The 15,142-nt window shown below is 44.6% G+C and overlaps 1 protein-coding gene across 5 annotated transcripts in view; it reads left to right on the forward strand.

The window, feature by feature from the left end:
* Positions 1–15,142, forward strand: part of sema6cb (semaphorin 6Cb) — a 201,645-nt gene that overhangs the window by 121,586 nt on the left and 64,917 nt on the right. For all 5 annotated transcript variants that reach the window (XM_030103834.1, XM_030103838.1, XM_030103839.1 and 2 more), the window contains 2 exons: positions 6,274–6,330; positions 7,277–7,378. In XM_030103834.1, the coding sequence (XP_029959694.1) occupies positions 6,274–6,330; positions 7,277–7,378 (159 nt within the window). The remainder of the gene's footprint in view (positions 1–6,273; positions 6,331–7,276; positions 7,379–15,142) is intronic.

Below are 15,142 nucleotides of genomic sequence, written 5' to 3' on the forward strand. Positions count from 1 at the left end.
TCAGCTGTGTTACATGTGAATGTGAATATTGAATGTTTTCACATGATGCATTTTTTAGTTGCTAGCTCTGCCGGGTGGAGAAGTGATGATCGACTGTAACCTTATTCTGCCATCGTGCGCTCCCTCTTCCATCTGCGCTCCATCGTTAGCGCGTGACTGCCTCCCATCTCCAGAAAATGGAGCGTCCCCTCCATCACACGTCCGCGGCTTCATTTTTTTTAAAGGGTCTCTTCATTTTTCACAGCAGGCGCTCATTCACATTCTCCCCTCCGCCGATCTCCCCGGGCCGGGGTGGCCATAAGTAATTATTAGTAAACCAAATCGAGCGTGGACGAGGAAGGAGCCATTACCATAACGCTGACTGCAGCCCAATCCCTTTCAGATCTTCACAAAGTCGCTTTGGAGGAGGGTGGGGGGAAAAAAAAAAAAAGAGGCTTTAAAAGGGAAAGACAAGTGGTCTGGGCTGTCATACAGGTTTGGTTTTAGACTCACTGATAGCTCGCCTCGCTGCGCTTTAACCAAACGGCATTGAAAACAGAAAGGTCGCCGTGTTTTCCCATTCAATTAAATGTTTATTCATACCGGGACGAGCATAAATGAATGCCTGTATTTATGTTAAGCGGCTCTTCTGCACAGACCTGATGACTCTTTTCACTCCGTCTCTAACTGAAGCTGATAAACGGCACAATGCGGCGTTTGAGAGCCGTGATTAGAAACCATAGAAACGCTCACGGTGGTCTTAATAACAGGCTGACTGCTGTTAAAAACCTGTTTAAATTGGTCTCCATTGAGATCCAGGCTGAGTTTGATAATGCATTAATTCTTTGAAGGGTAAAAGCCGTTTTGTTTTTTCATTTTCTTATTCATGCTGTATATCATGGATAGGTGAGGGAAGTTCCATCCTGAATGGACCGGATCGGTTAAATAATGCCATAAATAACCTTTAAATTTAAACTTATTTGTTTTATCGCAGAGTAAACTGATGAAAACTTCTATATCTTCCCCAAAAAAACCAACATTTACTTTGGATAATGATGACAGTCTCAATATGAAGCCAATTTTAATGAAACCTTCTGGTGCGAAATGCAATGAAAGGTCATTAGAACGTCTCTTAAAGCTACTGCATTCTGGGTGTTTTTATAAACCCAGCCTGACAGCAGCAAATAAGACACTCATATGAAAAGTGTAGAAGTGCAGATCCAACTTTTTCAAAAGTAGAAGTCAAAGTTAAAAAAAAAGAAAGAAAGAAAACAAATCCGAACTGAAAGACATCGAACCATGCTGGTGATCGGTGGACTGATATGGACTTACGGTGCATGCACACACACACTCTGTTGTTTTTTTATTTACATGAATACACTAGCTGAATCTTCAGAAACAATTCAGCTTGGATCACAGTTTAGAGTCAAACTGAATACAAACGGCTATAAAAGTGGCTGAATTTTACTTTGAAACACCTTCATTTCCACTTCAGACGTGGCGTTCGGGCAGGACTCGCGCAGCTTGATTGCAGATTAGTCAGCTGCAGCCTCAGTGTGGATAAATGTTCCCATCCGCTGCTTCAATCATCCTCGGAGACGCTGAAACAAACAAAGGGCCAATTTGATGACTGTAAAGAGAATAAAATACACTGATTTGTCCTTTAATGTAAGAAAAAAGTCTGAAGTGAAGTTCAGATCCTGAGAGATATACATGTAACAGTGTATTGGTATTTTAATTGTTGCTTTGTATGAATCTGAGTCTGAAGCTTCAGGTGGGACCATAAGGTCAGGGTTTTATCGTATCTCAGTATTTTTCTTCTGTACTTCCACGAAACCCTCTCAGGAAGTCCTCGACCAATCGATTCCTCCAACAAACGCCGTGCTCGGTGCCGCATAACTCCATCACTGTCAAAGGATTCCATTAGAAACACACCGGCGAGCCTCAGACCGGGACTTGAGTGACACGTTTTCATTAATACACACCGTCTGTTTTGACTCCTTCCACCTCCACCGCCGGAAATGTGCATGGAGCGGTAATTTTCACCTGAAGACCTTGACGATGTGTTCGAGGGTGCAGACAGGAAACACACACACACACACACACACACACACACCATCACACTGCAAAAAAGGATTTCTAAGAAAGTAAAAAAGTCTTATTTCAGGGAAATTGTTCTTTTTTGTCTAAAAAGTCAAATAATCTTGACAAGCAAGTTTTGTTTCAGAAAATTATTCTTATTTTAAGAAAGTATATCTAACATTTTCTCATTAAGATACCACAGCTAATATTGAGCTAGAATTACTAGTAATAAGCTACAACAATGGTAAACATGAAATCCCGGCAGGGGAACAAGATTTTTTTCTTATTTTAAGAGAAAGACAAACTGCACGAGTTCTCAATTCAAGAAAATTTTTTGCTTGTTCTATTGGCAGATTTTTTTTTCTTAAATTAAGAAATTTTTACTTGAAATTATTTAAAAAAAAAAAAATCTGCCAATAGCACAAGCAAAAAATTTTCTTGATTTCAGAGAATTTTCTCTTGAATCAAGCCTTTTTATCTTGATCAAATATAATATTTAAGTAAATTTATCTTAAATCAAGTAAAATGAGACATTTTCACTCAAAACAAGTTGAAAAAACTAGCTCAGATTTGGAATTTTTGCAGTGTTTTCAGTATCCTGTAGCAAGAACTGGAGTGGTGGTGTAGTGGTAGAGCATCTGCCTCTCAACCGGGAAGTCGTGGGTTTGCATCCCGGCCGGGTCATACCAAAGACCTACACAAATGGTATTGTCTTAATGAAGGTATAAATTCTTAAATTAAGTAACACATTCTTAAAGTCAGCTTCATCAAGAAAGCAGAACACTTATTTTAAGTAAATATTTCTTACATGACAAAGTTTCTTTGCTTGTTATAAGCAAATTTTCTTACATTTTAGACTATTTTTTCTAGTTTTAAGACACATTATGGTCTTAAAGTCGCTAGCTTTATAGTCTAGTTTTAAGAATTCCAGCCAAGTACACTTTGCTTACCCCATTGGCAGATTTTTTTTTTTTGTTGTTGCTCAAAACAAGAAAATTTGCCCAGATTTAAGAATATTTAGCTTATTTCTAGTAGGGCTGTTTTTACAGTGCAGAAAGAGTGAAAACGCTTCGGGAGAGTTTTGCATTTTCACGGCGATAAAAACACACACAGAGGACAAAAATCTATATATCTCCAAAACGCAACAAAAACTTCTCTCTGTGAATTCCGGCCACCTCTTCTAAGTACCTTTGGTCTGAGAGCTCGGCTGAAAAGTTTCAGGGTCCAGGAGAAGCCAGGAATCCAGATGGGTTTTGAAGCGGGCGGCTCATTGTGAGGCTGTGAATGGGAAAACCTCACGGGTTCCTGCGGCTTTGTCCTCCCTTTAATTTGGTTGTGTTGATTTGATTAACCGGGATCCATTAGACGGGGACGGGTCCATACATCAATATGGATTTATAAAGAGGAGGCATATCGAGCGCCTGAAACGTTTTACAGACAAAAAGACACTCGCTGTCAGGAGAGGAGCCAGAAATGAGCATCGGTCTAATGGTTGAACTGTCAATTAGCTGTAACAAACGATCACACTGCTCTCCAAGACTTTCAGATGAGTCACATCGACGGAGAAAAACATCTCCAGAAGTTTCTTGATGGCAGAAATTACATTTCCGGACCAGAAATAAACTTCTGCGTTTGGATGAATCATAAATCCGGGCACAGTCGTACGTACGTGAAGTGTTCTGCTCTGAAATAACACGGTGACCATTTATTCCTCCTCTCCTAGACGTTTTCTTCTCAGATCTGTTGCGTTGTTATCAACTTGTCAGACATAATGAAACAATGGCAGAGTAAAGCCACGGCGACGGCGGCTTAATCACTGTATTATTCCTTACGGATCATTTTTCTGTCCACCTGTTTGACGTTCTCTGCCTCTTTTAGAAGCGTTTAGTTATTAATTCAGATACCGTGTAATCCTTATCGTTTCTGTGATGATGAAGATGATTATGGTGCCCGTTCCCGCTGAAGTGCAGACACTCATGCATACCTGCTAATCACGGTGGAGCACATTTCTCCTGTTTGTTCCTGCCTGCCGGTGTAGCGTATTAAACTACCTGTACAGCAGCGGTGTCAAACATAAGGCCCGGGGTAAAAACACATTTTTTAGGAGACATTTTTTGGACGTTTCATTGTATTTAGTATCAGAAAATGTCTTTAAAATGGACTTTTTGTTGAGATTGTAGTAATTTTCCTCAGTAATTGTGAAAATCTCGACATTTTCATCACGTATCACACGTTGGGCTGTTTGTGGCCCCTGAACTGAAACGTGTTTGACACCACTGATCTGCTGCTGCTGCTGATTCTGGACATGTTACAGGCTTAAATACTGTAAGAACAATGAGGGTCACTACTTATTGAATACAGTATGGAATAGATTCTATTCCATCATCTACTTATAAACCCGTTAGATCGCATCGTAAAACACACCTGCAGACGGTACACGAGCGTCAGTCTGCTTTTTCATTTATGTTTTCCTCTTTGTGCCGGTCGGCTGCATCCTTTTCATAATCACACTTTTCAAATTCGTTGCATTGTTATCAGATAAATTACAGAAAAATGGGATGACACTGGTCGCATCAATAAGTGAGCACAGCGTGTTTGTGTGTGTGTAGAGCTGTTACTGCGTTATGGTGCCTGTTTAGTATCCGGACACAGACACTGATGGATCTTAAAGGAAAAAGCATTGAAGATAAAAGGAATGACATGTAAAACATCTCTTCGTTTATTCCTTAAAAATGTTACGACACTGACAAGATTTCTCTTTGGATAACAGACACCAGAAGCCTAATGCTGCTTTTCATTTCATGAAACGTACGTTCTAGTGAACATGAACGTCACACTTTGCTTTTGGTTTGCAAGTATGAGTTTGGACTGTGAAACGTAACTGGTTGAAATACTGTGAAATACTGTGTGTCATGAAGATCGTTCCTGTTCGGATCACCGAGGCCCCGTTTCAGACGAAACCATATCGTTTCAGAAAAGTTTCACGTTTACATGGCAACTTTTTGAAAACAATGCTGAAAACGATGTAGTTAGCATCGCAGACCACGATTCATATGGACAGACCACCAAGGTGGACCGTTATTATGGTGACTGTCAACTCTAAAACTACCAAGTCCAGGAGGATCTGGACCGGGACCAGGACCAGGACCAGGAGGATCTGGACTGGGACCAGGACCAGGAGGATCTGGACTTGTTATTGTCCGTCTCCTGAGCACGAGCAGAATGATTTACAGCAGTCGTGGTTCGCCTGTGTTGTAGCGTTTATCCCTCGTTTACATGGAAATGGGGTTGGAACATTTTTGGAAAGGTTCCACCTTTTAGAATCTTTTCAGAGAGTTGTATTTTCATTGTCTCTGAGCGTTATCGTGTAAACGAACCCCCAAAATGCTACGGAGTGTTTGTGTTTTCACTTGAAAACGCGGCGCCTCTGACATTTTTCGGCTTTAAGCCACATTATCCAGCCTGTTCCGGATCAGTGCATCGACCATATTAATCCCATTCATGTTGGATTCAGTGAGATTAGCAGAAATCGGCCAGTGAGCCATCGAGCAGCCGTCCGCTGTCGAGAGATGCCGGCGAAAATGAAAGCTTTGCAGAAAACCGGAGTGCTCGCAACCGCAGGTATTCTCGGCGCCATCGACGAGCTGCGGGGGGAAATTTGGTCCGTAAATTACAAAAAGTGGACGGGAGCGCATTAATCCTGCACCTGGCAGAGCTTGTTAACAAGCTGATGGATCTCTTTTCTGCGGCGGCCTGCCGGACGGCGGCGGCGGCGGCGGCGGGGAGAGCAGAGCGCTCACTGTCATGTCTGCAGAAGGAGGCCAGGCTTTCTGACCCGGGAGTTAATTAGAGCTAATTAACTCCTCTTCGTTCAGACGGGGGGAGTCATGCTGTCCCCGCTGTGTGTGTACACACACATATATATTGCATATGTGTGTGTGTGTGTGTGTTTTGGAGAGTTGTGGCAGATCAGACTGGTTTTCATCACTGTTCAGCCGGCCGCCGCCGCCGCTGAGCTGCTCAGGCCGCCGCCGGCGTCCCTCACACTCCTCTGTTTGTTTGTTTTTCCTCCACAACAGTTTATTGAAATTAATGAGATTTTCATCACAGCTGTCTGGTAATGGCACTCCAACGATCGGGAGCAGCGCGAGCCGCGGTGCTGAGAAGCAGCTTGTCTCCGAGCTGACAGTTGGCTGTCTGTTCGCTTTTCAGAAACTGACTTGGAAGACGAAGGATGTGGAGAAATGCACCGTGAGAGGGAAAAACAGCGTGAGTACTCTGTCCACACACACACACACACACACTCATGCACGAGTGAATTTTTTTTCCTTTGTTTCCTGCACAGTGAAGTTTAGTAAATAAGCAACGCTGATTAGAGAGTTTCAGCTTCAGCCACAGTTCTTTGTTAAAAATGTGAAGCTAAATGTGTTGCATGTGTATTTCCATGTGTATAAGTGTGTGTGTGTGTGTGTGTGTGTGTGTGTGTGTGTGTGTGTGTGTGTGTGTGTGTGTGTACATTGAACAGACAACCAAGTCTGATTGTCTGGAGGCGAGTGTTGCTGTGAGTCTGCTCACACACGTGCAGCAGCTGTGTTTCAGAAAAGTTGTGTTTTCCCCCGTTTCCATGGAGACGGTGTTGAAGCGTTTTTGGAAAGTTCCACCTCCGAAGCTGTTTTTTTTTTAGAAGTTGTGCTTTCAGTGACTCCGAGCACCATTATTGTGTGAACAAACCCCCAAAACGCTAAAAGTTTTAGCATTTTTACTCGAATACGTTGTGTAAACGGGGCCGCACTCTTCAACCAATCAGCTTGTAGATTAAAAAAAAAAAAATGGTTTGGCATCAGTTTTTTATTTCAACAAAATAAAATGAGAGTAAGGACTAACTCAGCAGTCCATCCAACTTGGACAACACTGGAAAGAAAAGACTCTTGTTGTGAGGAAGGAGCCTCCGACAGACACTCAGAGGTGGCGACCATCTGCTTCGGCCGGGCGCTTTCAGTGTGATAGTAAATAAAGAGAAACAGCGGACAGAGAACAACACACCACGATGATGAACAACATATAATGACTGTAAAACAGCGGAAATCTCGTGTGTGTGTGTGTGTGTGTCAGCCACTAAAACATGACGGCGGCCCGCCGTGTGTCCGGCTCTGAGCGGCGGGCCGAACGGCTTCACGAACGCACGGTAACCGCCGGCTGCTTCTCCTGTCAACAGGACGAATGTTACAACTACATCAAAGTGCTGGTGCCGCGGAACGACGAGACGCTGTTCGCCTGCGGCACCAACGCCTTCAACCCCACCTGCCGCAACTACAAGGTAAGGGACCGCCGCCTCCGTTACAGATAAGAGATCGCATTACCGCGGCTGCGAGGCGTGTTCGTCCGCGTCCTTGTGCGCTGGTCCTGCTGGAACCCATTATTCTCGCCGCTAATGGAAATGACAAACTAAACCCTTCCTGTGTGCCGGCGCCGTGCGAGGACGGCGTTAGCGGGGGTGTAATTTCATGATCGCAGGTCACAGGTTTTTCTGCATCGCTGGAAGCGGCAGAAGGCGGCAGGATCAGGGGTTCGTTCAGCTCTGACTGTGTGCAACACGGGACGTTTAAAGAACCGGAGGAAGACTGAAGATCAGTCCAGGATCTGTAGAACAACAGCAAACAGCGCTAACTTACATTATCACTGGAATCATGTGACAAAGAGCGGAAAGTGTTGATGGACTTCACTGGATTCATCACACTGTTTCTTAAAAATGGCGTTTCTGGGCTGCTTTAACTGAGCACGTACCCACTTCTCCACTGCGTCTGTCCTTTATCTCTCTGCTTTTACTGGTCGTAAATAAGCGACTGCAGGCCTTCGCTGACGCTGTTAGTGTTTGGTCACGTCTGTCTTGTCTGATATGTAGTTTTTATGCACATATTTCCTCACAAATGCTTCACTTCATGTTCTTTTTCTGTCACATCTGTCAGATTTCAGGTTGTGGACAGCAGGATACAAACTGGACAGATCACCAGTCAACCACAGGCGTTTAGTACCTGGCAGTGAAAAAACGGAAAACAAAGCTATGCATGTTTAGGGAGAACACGCAAAATCCACACAGATAGTCCAACCCAGACTTGAGTCCATAGAGCGAACCACTACACCTCTTCGTGGCCAACATCTCCAAGTGTTTTTGGTAAATAAGTAAATAAGCTGAATGCTTGGTGTTTTATGTCTTTTGGGGTTTACAATCAGTATTGATGTATATAAACACATGAATACTTGATAAATAAATGTGCCACAACTGTTACATATTCACAGATAGTGTAAACTGTAACGATTAAAAGCACAAGAAAGACTAAAACGTTGAAGTTGTTGACGGAGAGAAACATATTGAGGGCTGGAAGTTAGCGGCTGTGTTGCCTTCGTGTCCGCTGCACATCTGTGAAAGTCTCCTATTAGAAGAGTAGATGAAAGGACGCCAGAGCTACTTGAAAAAAAGAAAAAAAGAAAAGAAAAATGACATTCACTGTGAAATTACACCCACAAACAGCAGCACAAAGACGGGTCGCACCGGGGTGCCGGCTGCCTTTGTCAGCCGGAAGAGTCGACCTGGCAGTCAGCACTTCACTTCACATTCCCTCTGATGGCACAACAAGCAGCTGTGAGCGTCCGCCGCCGGCGCACGCACAGACATAACCGGACAAATTAATCAACGCATCAGGCGGGAACGCTCTGAGCAGGCGTGACTCGTATGGAGGGAGGAGTGGAACGAGGAGAGGCCGATGAAATGAAACGGCTCATACATGTTGACTTATGTGGGACGTCGGCGGTTCGCCTCCTGATCGCCGCTCCGGATGTTGCATCCCGAGAAGGACATGAAGCAGACGTGGAGACGATCGCGCCGTGTGCCGACAGAAACACAGACTGCTCCGATGGCACCGGTGATACAATCGCTCCATTCACCGCCGTCAAACAACAAACCCCGAAATGAGAGCGGGCGGAGAGTCAAGAGACCAATTCAGGCTCCCAGCTGCACCTCGTTCCAGCGCCGCGGCCGTAAATAACCGCGCCGCCCGCTGGAAACGCCGCGCTTTAGCACAGGCACAGATGCCGTTTGTTTTAAGGGCGACGCGAAGGTCCTGCGGTTTGAGGTTCTGCGGGATGAAGCAAGCCGACGTGACGCTGCGGCGGCGGGACTCGGGGCTGACGCGGCGAGCTCGGACCATGATTCACAGCCGGACATTACAGGCGAGGGAGGGGGGGGCGAGTCCCTCTGCACCCACTGTAAATCTCACCCCTACGACGGGGGGGGGGGGGGCTGATCAACTCCAGACTTTACATTTACTCCAAGTGGTCCCGATTCGAGGGATCAGAGGGGCCGAACACCCACAATCCTTCAGGGCTTTCCAGTAGAGTGAACAGCTAAATGAGGAATTACAGAGGAGCGATATTCAGAGAAACTCATGCTGTCCACACAGCAGTTACCAGGTATCAATCACATCTGGACATCGGGGGAGGGGGTCACTGAAGGGGGTCTGTTAAAGGATCATAACTGGACGGAACTCTGAGGTAAATGCGAGACCTCCAGATGCACTGATTCCAGATCCGATCTGGTACTGTCAGTGGTTTCTAGTATTGGTTAAAGTAATCTGATACACCTCAGCGATCTGATAAACAGCAGCTTGATGTCAGTCTGAGGACAGAGCAGCGCAGGCGGTGTAGAGATTTATTCAGATAAAAGTCAAGTCGACTGAAAAATATACAGGAGGCTTGATGTGGTTAGTGATCACTTCCTGTATTGGCTGAACAGTCATGTTTTGTTTTGTTTCTTTTCTTTCTCTGTCATGTCGAGGAGGCATTGATGGGAATCTCAGCTGTTGAAGAAGAGTCGGTTCTTCCAGCTCACAACTGGATCCTCAGATTTTTCAGGGTTTCTGAGTCAAATTAATTACTAATTTACCGTGCCAGAAAAACAACTAAACCTATCACCTCATGCAGGGGTGTCAAACATAAGGCTCATGGGCCAAATATAGCCCACAAGAAGCTCCATTCTGGCCGATATTCACCCCATTGACAACAAACTAGCATCGGCCTCACCCTGCTGCCAGGGTGAGTCTGTAAAAATATTCAGAATGCAACAACCGCAGGAGAAGTTATAGATATTTGTATTTTGCACCAGAAAGTTTCACTGAAACTGATTTCATGTTGAGATTGCAGTGCATTTTGGTCCTAATTGCAAACCTTTTTGCAAAAACATCAACTTTTTCAAAAGTTCTGCCCAGCGCCACAACAAAGAAAAACTGTAAATGCAAAACTTTAAGCTTATTCTGACACTATTTTACCTAGACTCAGTTTGACACCTCAGCCGCCGGGGAAGTGAAACTTTCCTCCAGGTGTGGCGGCGAGCGTCCTGCTCAGCGCCGGAGCTTCCAGCAGAAACGGCTCGGTGAGTCACTCTGCGCATCTGGACAGACGTTCTGATAAAAGCAGTGTCAGCAGGAGGATGGAGCCAGACAGGAAATCCCCACAAGGAAAGGAGAATTCAAAGCACTCTCTCAGTGTGGGCCTGGAGTTTAGAGTCAGTCGTATAAATAACTTACAGTTTGGACATGAACGCCAACTAATGAAATCGACGAGGTAATTAGATGATTCAGTATCGATACCGGGCCACTGTATGGAATAAATGTGAGGATTTAACTGGAACAGAAGCTTATGAATTAATAATGATAATGAGCCGAAATGAATTCTACTTATAGCTCGACGCTCTAAAGAAGGCTCAGTTCCTGATGTGGGAAAATAAATTGGCCAGCAGTCGCTTAGATCCCCGATTTGGTTCTGGAAGGAATTGCTGATATAAAAAAAACATAAGAGTAGAATAGAAACATAAGAGCAATAAAATCAGTTCAGCTTAAATCAGTTTGAGAGTTTCTTCTCATTCAGCAGCTAAAACATTTAAAACAAGAAAAAAAAAATCCACTTCAACCGAATAAACAAGTGTGGGAAATTAATGTAAATATGTGCAAAAGCTTTAGTTGATTTTCCAGTCGATATTTCTAATACCTACAGAGATGATGATGATCCCGTAAAATACTTTCTTCTGTTAAATGATGCATTGCCAGATTTATCGAATTTACAGCTTTGCCTCTGGGCTCAGACATTAGTTGAAATAAACTATTAATACTTCTGGTAATCGAAAGCGTTATTAAAATACATCTTATTAAACATTTCCTCCTGTGCATCTGCTGGCATCGTGTTCTTCAATTACATTATTCTCAGATTGCCTTTTTTTTGTTGTTGACAGAGTTTTTAAGTATTTGATTGAGCTTAAAAAAAAAAAAGAAAACATTTCAAGGCGTTTCCGATATTTCCCGAGTGTGATGGCTCCTCTTCAGAAGCTGAAGTCCGGGAACAATCTCTGCGCGCAATTAGCTGCACAGATTGTGTGAAAGCCGGTAGCATGACAGCACAAAGTGCATCGCTGGATATTTTTAGGTGGGAATATAGCGAATCCTGCAGATCAGAGATGTGGGTGTTCTCGGTATACCTGCATATATGCAGCAGCTCCACGCGGCCCGTTATGTAATGCTCTGCTGCTCTGCAGCGACAGGAATAACCTCTGAAACTTTAATCAGTTCGCCTCTTTTTTTTCCCTGACATGAGAAAGTGAATAAAAGTTTTAACATATATGTAGGATCCAGGATCAGAGGCTTTAGTTTGGATGATATGAGGCGTAGTGGTTCGCACTCCTAGCAGCAGGTCCCCGGTTTGAGTCTGAGTGAGGCTTTCTGTGGAGCGTGCCGTTCACCGGTTACGACATTTCACGCGTAAACGCGTTGTTTTTATGTTTTCGTACTTTTGAAACTGGTCCAAGAAGAAAACTGATCAGAGAGGCAGTAAAGCCTGACGAACCAGAACCACATTGATCGGTCCAGCCCGAGCACGGAAATCCAGACCCAGCAGTCGACTAGCAGCTAGAAGCTAGCGGCTCGCAGCTCCCTCACCACGCCACGTCTGCAGTGCCAACCACACATTTTACAACTCTTTCTAACCCTACCCAAAATACATTGCTCTCTACATCACATCCTCTCCCTGCAGCCTCTTGAAATTGAGAATGTGCCCTTGGGGTTCCACAAGGCTCAGTGTTTGGCCCTCTTCTCTTCTCGTTGTCCCTGCTCGGCTGTGTTCTCCTGAATCGCTGCGTTTTGTTCCATTGCGCTGCAGATGATCACCAAATTTTTGACAAAGAAGGACCCATGTCCAGCTAGGCGATTATCGAAGTGCCTTCTCTTATACTGATGACCTGCAGCGTTTGTGTGTTGTGGAGAGCGGGTGTGTCTGTTAGCTTTCACTGCAGAGGCAAATCAAAGATCAGGGGCGAGGGCAAATTCCAAGGTTTCAAACAACAAGCAAGCTGTTTGAATAAGTCTCTTACACTTTACGCGGACTCCTCACAGCTGAGAGTATTTACTTCAATAAAACAAAAAGCAATTGCAACACATGATCTGACGTGACTTCCTAAGAAATGAACGACACCTTTTGAGGAAAAGTGGCGTGAAGGAAAATGGTGGCCCTGCTGAAGCTCCGTCTGAGGATGATTATGCTCTCACTGTTTATCCTCACTTTCAGGGATCCAGCAGTAAACATGCATTAATACCCAGTCTGCTGGCGTCTGAACTAAACACAGCATCTCCACAGGCTGCCGTCGTCCCCAAATACTTCCAGGATTAAATCATATCTGCGATGTCCTGAAGGTCCTGCGGAGACGTGGAGGGAAGCTGCGAGCCGACCTACATCCAAGCCTTATCATCCAGCCGCCGCCGACTCGCTTCAGTGGGAGAGTGGCTGCTTTACAAAAACACATTCTTCCTTTCTCCCCGCATCCACCCGCCACGCCCGCTTGCCCCGCCCACCCCCGCCGTCTGGAGATACAGAGGAACTACCAGAGATGACTATCCAGACAGCTGGGGAGAGACGGAGGAAATGTACATCTTATCAAGGAATCTGTCTCTGGGCCCTGGAATCTGTGGAGGACAGTAGAGGATTGAGTCAGAGCCGTGTGTGTGTGTGTGTGTGTGGTGTGTGTGTGTGTGAGAGAGACGTGAAGGAAAGCCCGTCCGTGAATAGACAGCTTCAGCCACCAGGCTGCTGAGACAGCTGGTCTCAGACAACAGAGCGGCTGTCGTCAACGCGCTCACCATGAAACAAAGCTGCGAGCGCCAGAGCCGTCTGTCGGTCGGCCCGCCGGGGTCACGACCCCGCCGTCGCTACGATCCCGCCGTCCCTGCTGGGTCCGCACTCCTCTCTGATTCTCCAGGTTTCCGTTCAGACGGTGGAGATGAGCGAGAGGAAAACAGCTGATTTCCCCTCAGAAAACAGAATTCAGGCAGAACGTCCTGCCGCTGTGGCTCAGTGCTTGACTTTCAGTCAGTGTTGCTGGTTTGATTCCCCATTTCCCCTCAGTCTACATGTAGGCGTATCCTTGAGCAAGATTCTGAACTTGTATCAATGTGAAACTTCTTGAAATGAAAATTTAAAAACAATGTCTCACTAGCTGTTGCGTAAACGAGGCTTTAGTTGATCACTTCCCTGTTTGTTATTCCATTTGTTATTTTTGATGGTTTTCAACGCGAAGCACCGTTACCCTCGTTTTACCCGGATCACGACTGAAATGATATTTTCAGAGTTGTCAACACATGCAGGGAAAAGCTCCAAATATTAAACAACCGCAAAAAAAAAGAAAAGAATGAAATCTGATGTTAATGTTTTCTTTCCCACTGATCTAAAATTGAGCACTTATGAACCCTGCGTGTGAATTTCTTCCCTCCCAGTCACATTTCTTTGTCAGCTCTCTTTCCTGCCTTCCCTCTTGTTTCCTCTCTGTGGTAAAAGCCGGACTGTAAAAACCCATTAAAAGCATTTATATCTCCGTTTATTTCTATATTTATTTATTTTTTTATTTATTTTTTGATGTGAGTCACACTAAGATTAGAAAAGGGGAAATAAAAGCAGATCGGTTGCAGCGTGGCGGCTGTGAACGAGCGGGCAGATATTTGGGGCGCCGCTCGCGTTGTGCTGGATTGCATCAGCAGTTCAGGGGAGCACGGAGGAGTAAACACATGTGCCTTTTAAGAGTCTGAAATGTGTTTTTCTGCACATCCCCCGAGGCCTTTATGCTCAGATTAGACGGCAGAAAATTTTATTGTGAGCTTTGCTATTGTGCTGCGACGCTTCAGATTGCCTATTTTCTCCTCCGCTGGATGATGGTTTTGTCAAATGTACACAGAGCCGCCATTAACCCTCCGCCCACGTGTCCTGTGTTCACACGGGAAGCCAGGTGCACACAGCAAAGGGAAAGAAAACAACCTGGGATTTCTTTATTTATTCACATCAACTCGATCTGTGATGGTCGATGAGAATCTACTTTGACGGAATGATGATCAGCATTATTGATGCTCACTGTGTTGATATAGATATCAATATAACTATTAATATGCTGTTATCGGCTTTAAAAGGTTCGTATTGGTTCGTCAATGCTGTTTATTTTAGGAAGTGACGGGCCTGAACCTCGGTGTGTGACACACTAGATACCTAATGAGTGGTTTTTTGTGTAACGTGACATGATTTGCTTTTGCTTCAAGAGTTAAAATATCCACTTTGCTGCTCCCAGTGTTGTATCAAACAGAACTGTCTATTCTGGGTCTTTTTCTTAATCCCTATTGTATTTTATTCCTGTTTACTAGTTGCTGTTCTTTTTTTGATCTTCATAGTAGTTAGCAGTGGTCGTACCAGTAGCAGTGTTGGTCGCATCAGTAGTAATGTCAGTTCTAGTAATTCTACTAGTAGTCGAATCCTCACTTAAGGTTGGAGTTGTATTAATATCATATTAGTGTCAGTAGGAGAAGCACTTATAGTAGTAGCTGTTAGAAGAAGTACTAGTTGGATTAGCAGTATTCACACCTGCATGATTAATCGTCCACACCTGAAGCCATTCGGCCAATTGATGACCTTTTTTTGCTAAATTGTATTGTAGATATCAAATCATGGATGACGGAAAGCTCAAGTTTTAGTGAGAGGTCTGACGGTTAAGAGAGAAACGTGGTCA

This window comes from Salarias fasciatus, chromosome 11, assembly GCF_902148845.1.
Source record: "Salarias fasciatus chromosome 11, fSalaFa1.1, whole genome shotgun sequence".
Classification (NCBI taxonomy): domain Eukaryota; kingdom Metazoa; phylum Chordata; class Actinopteri; order Blenniiformes; family Blenniidae; genus Salarias; species Salarias fasciatus.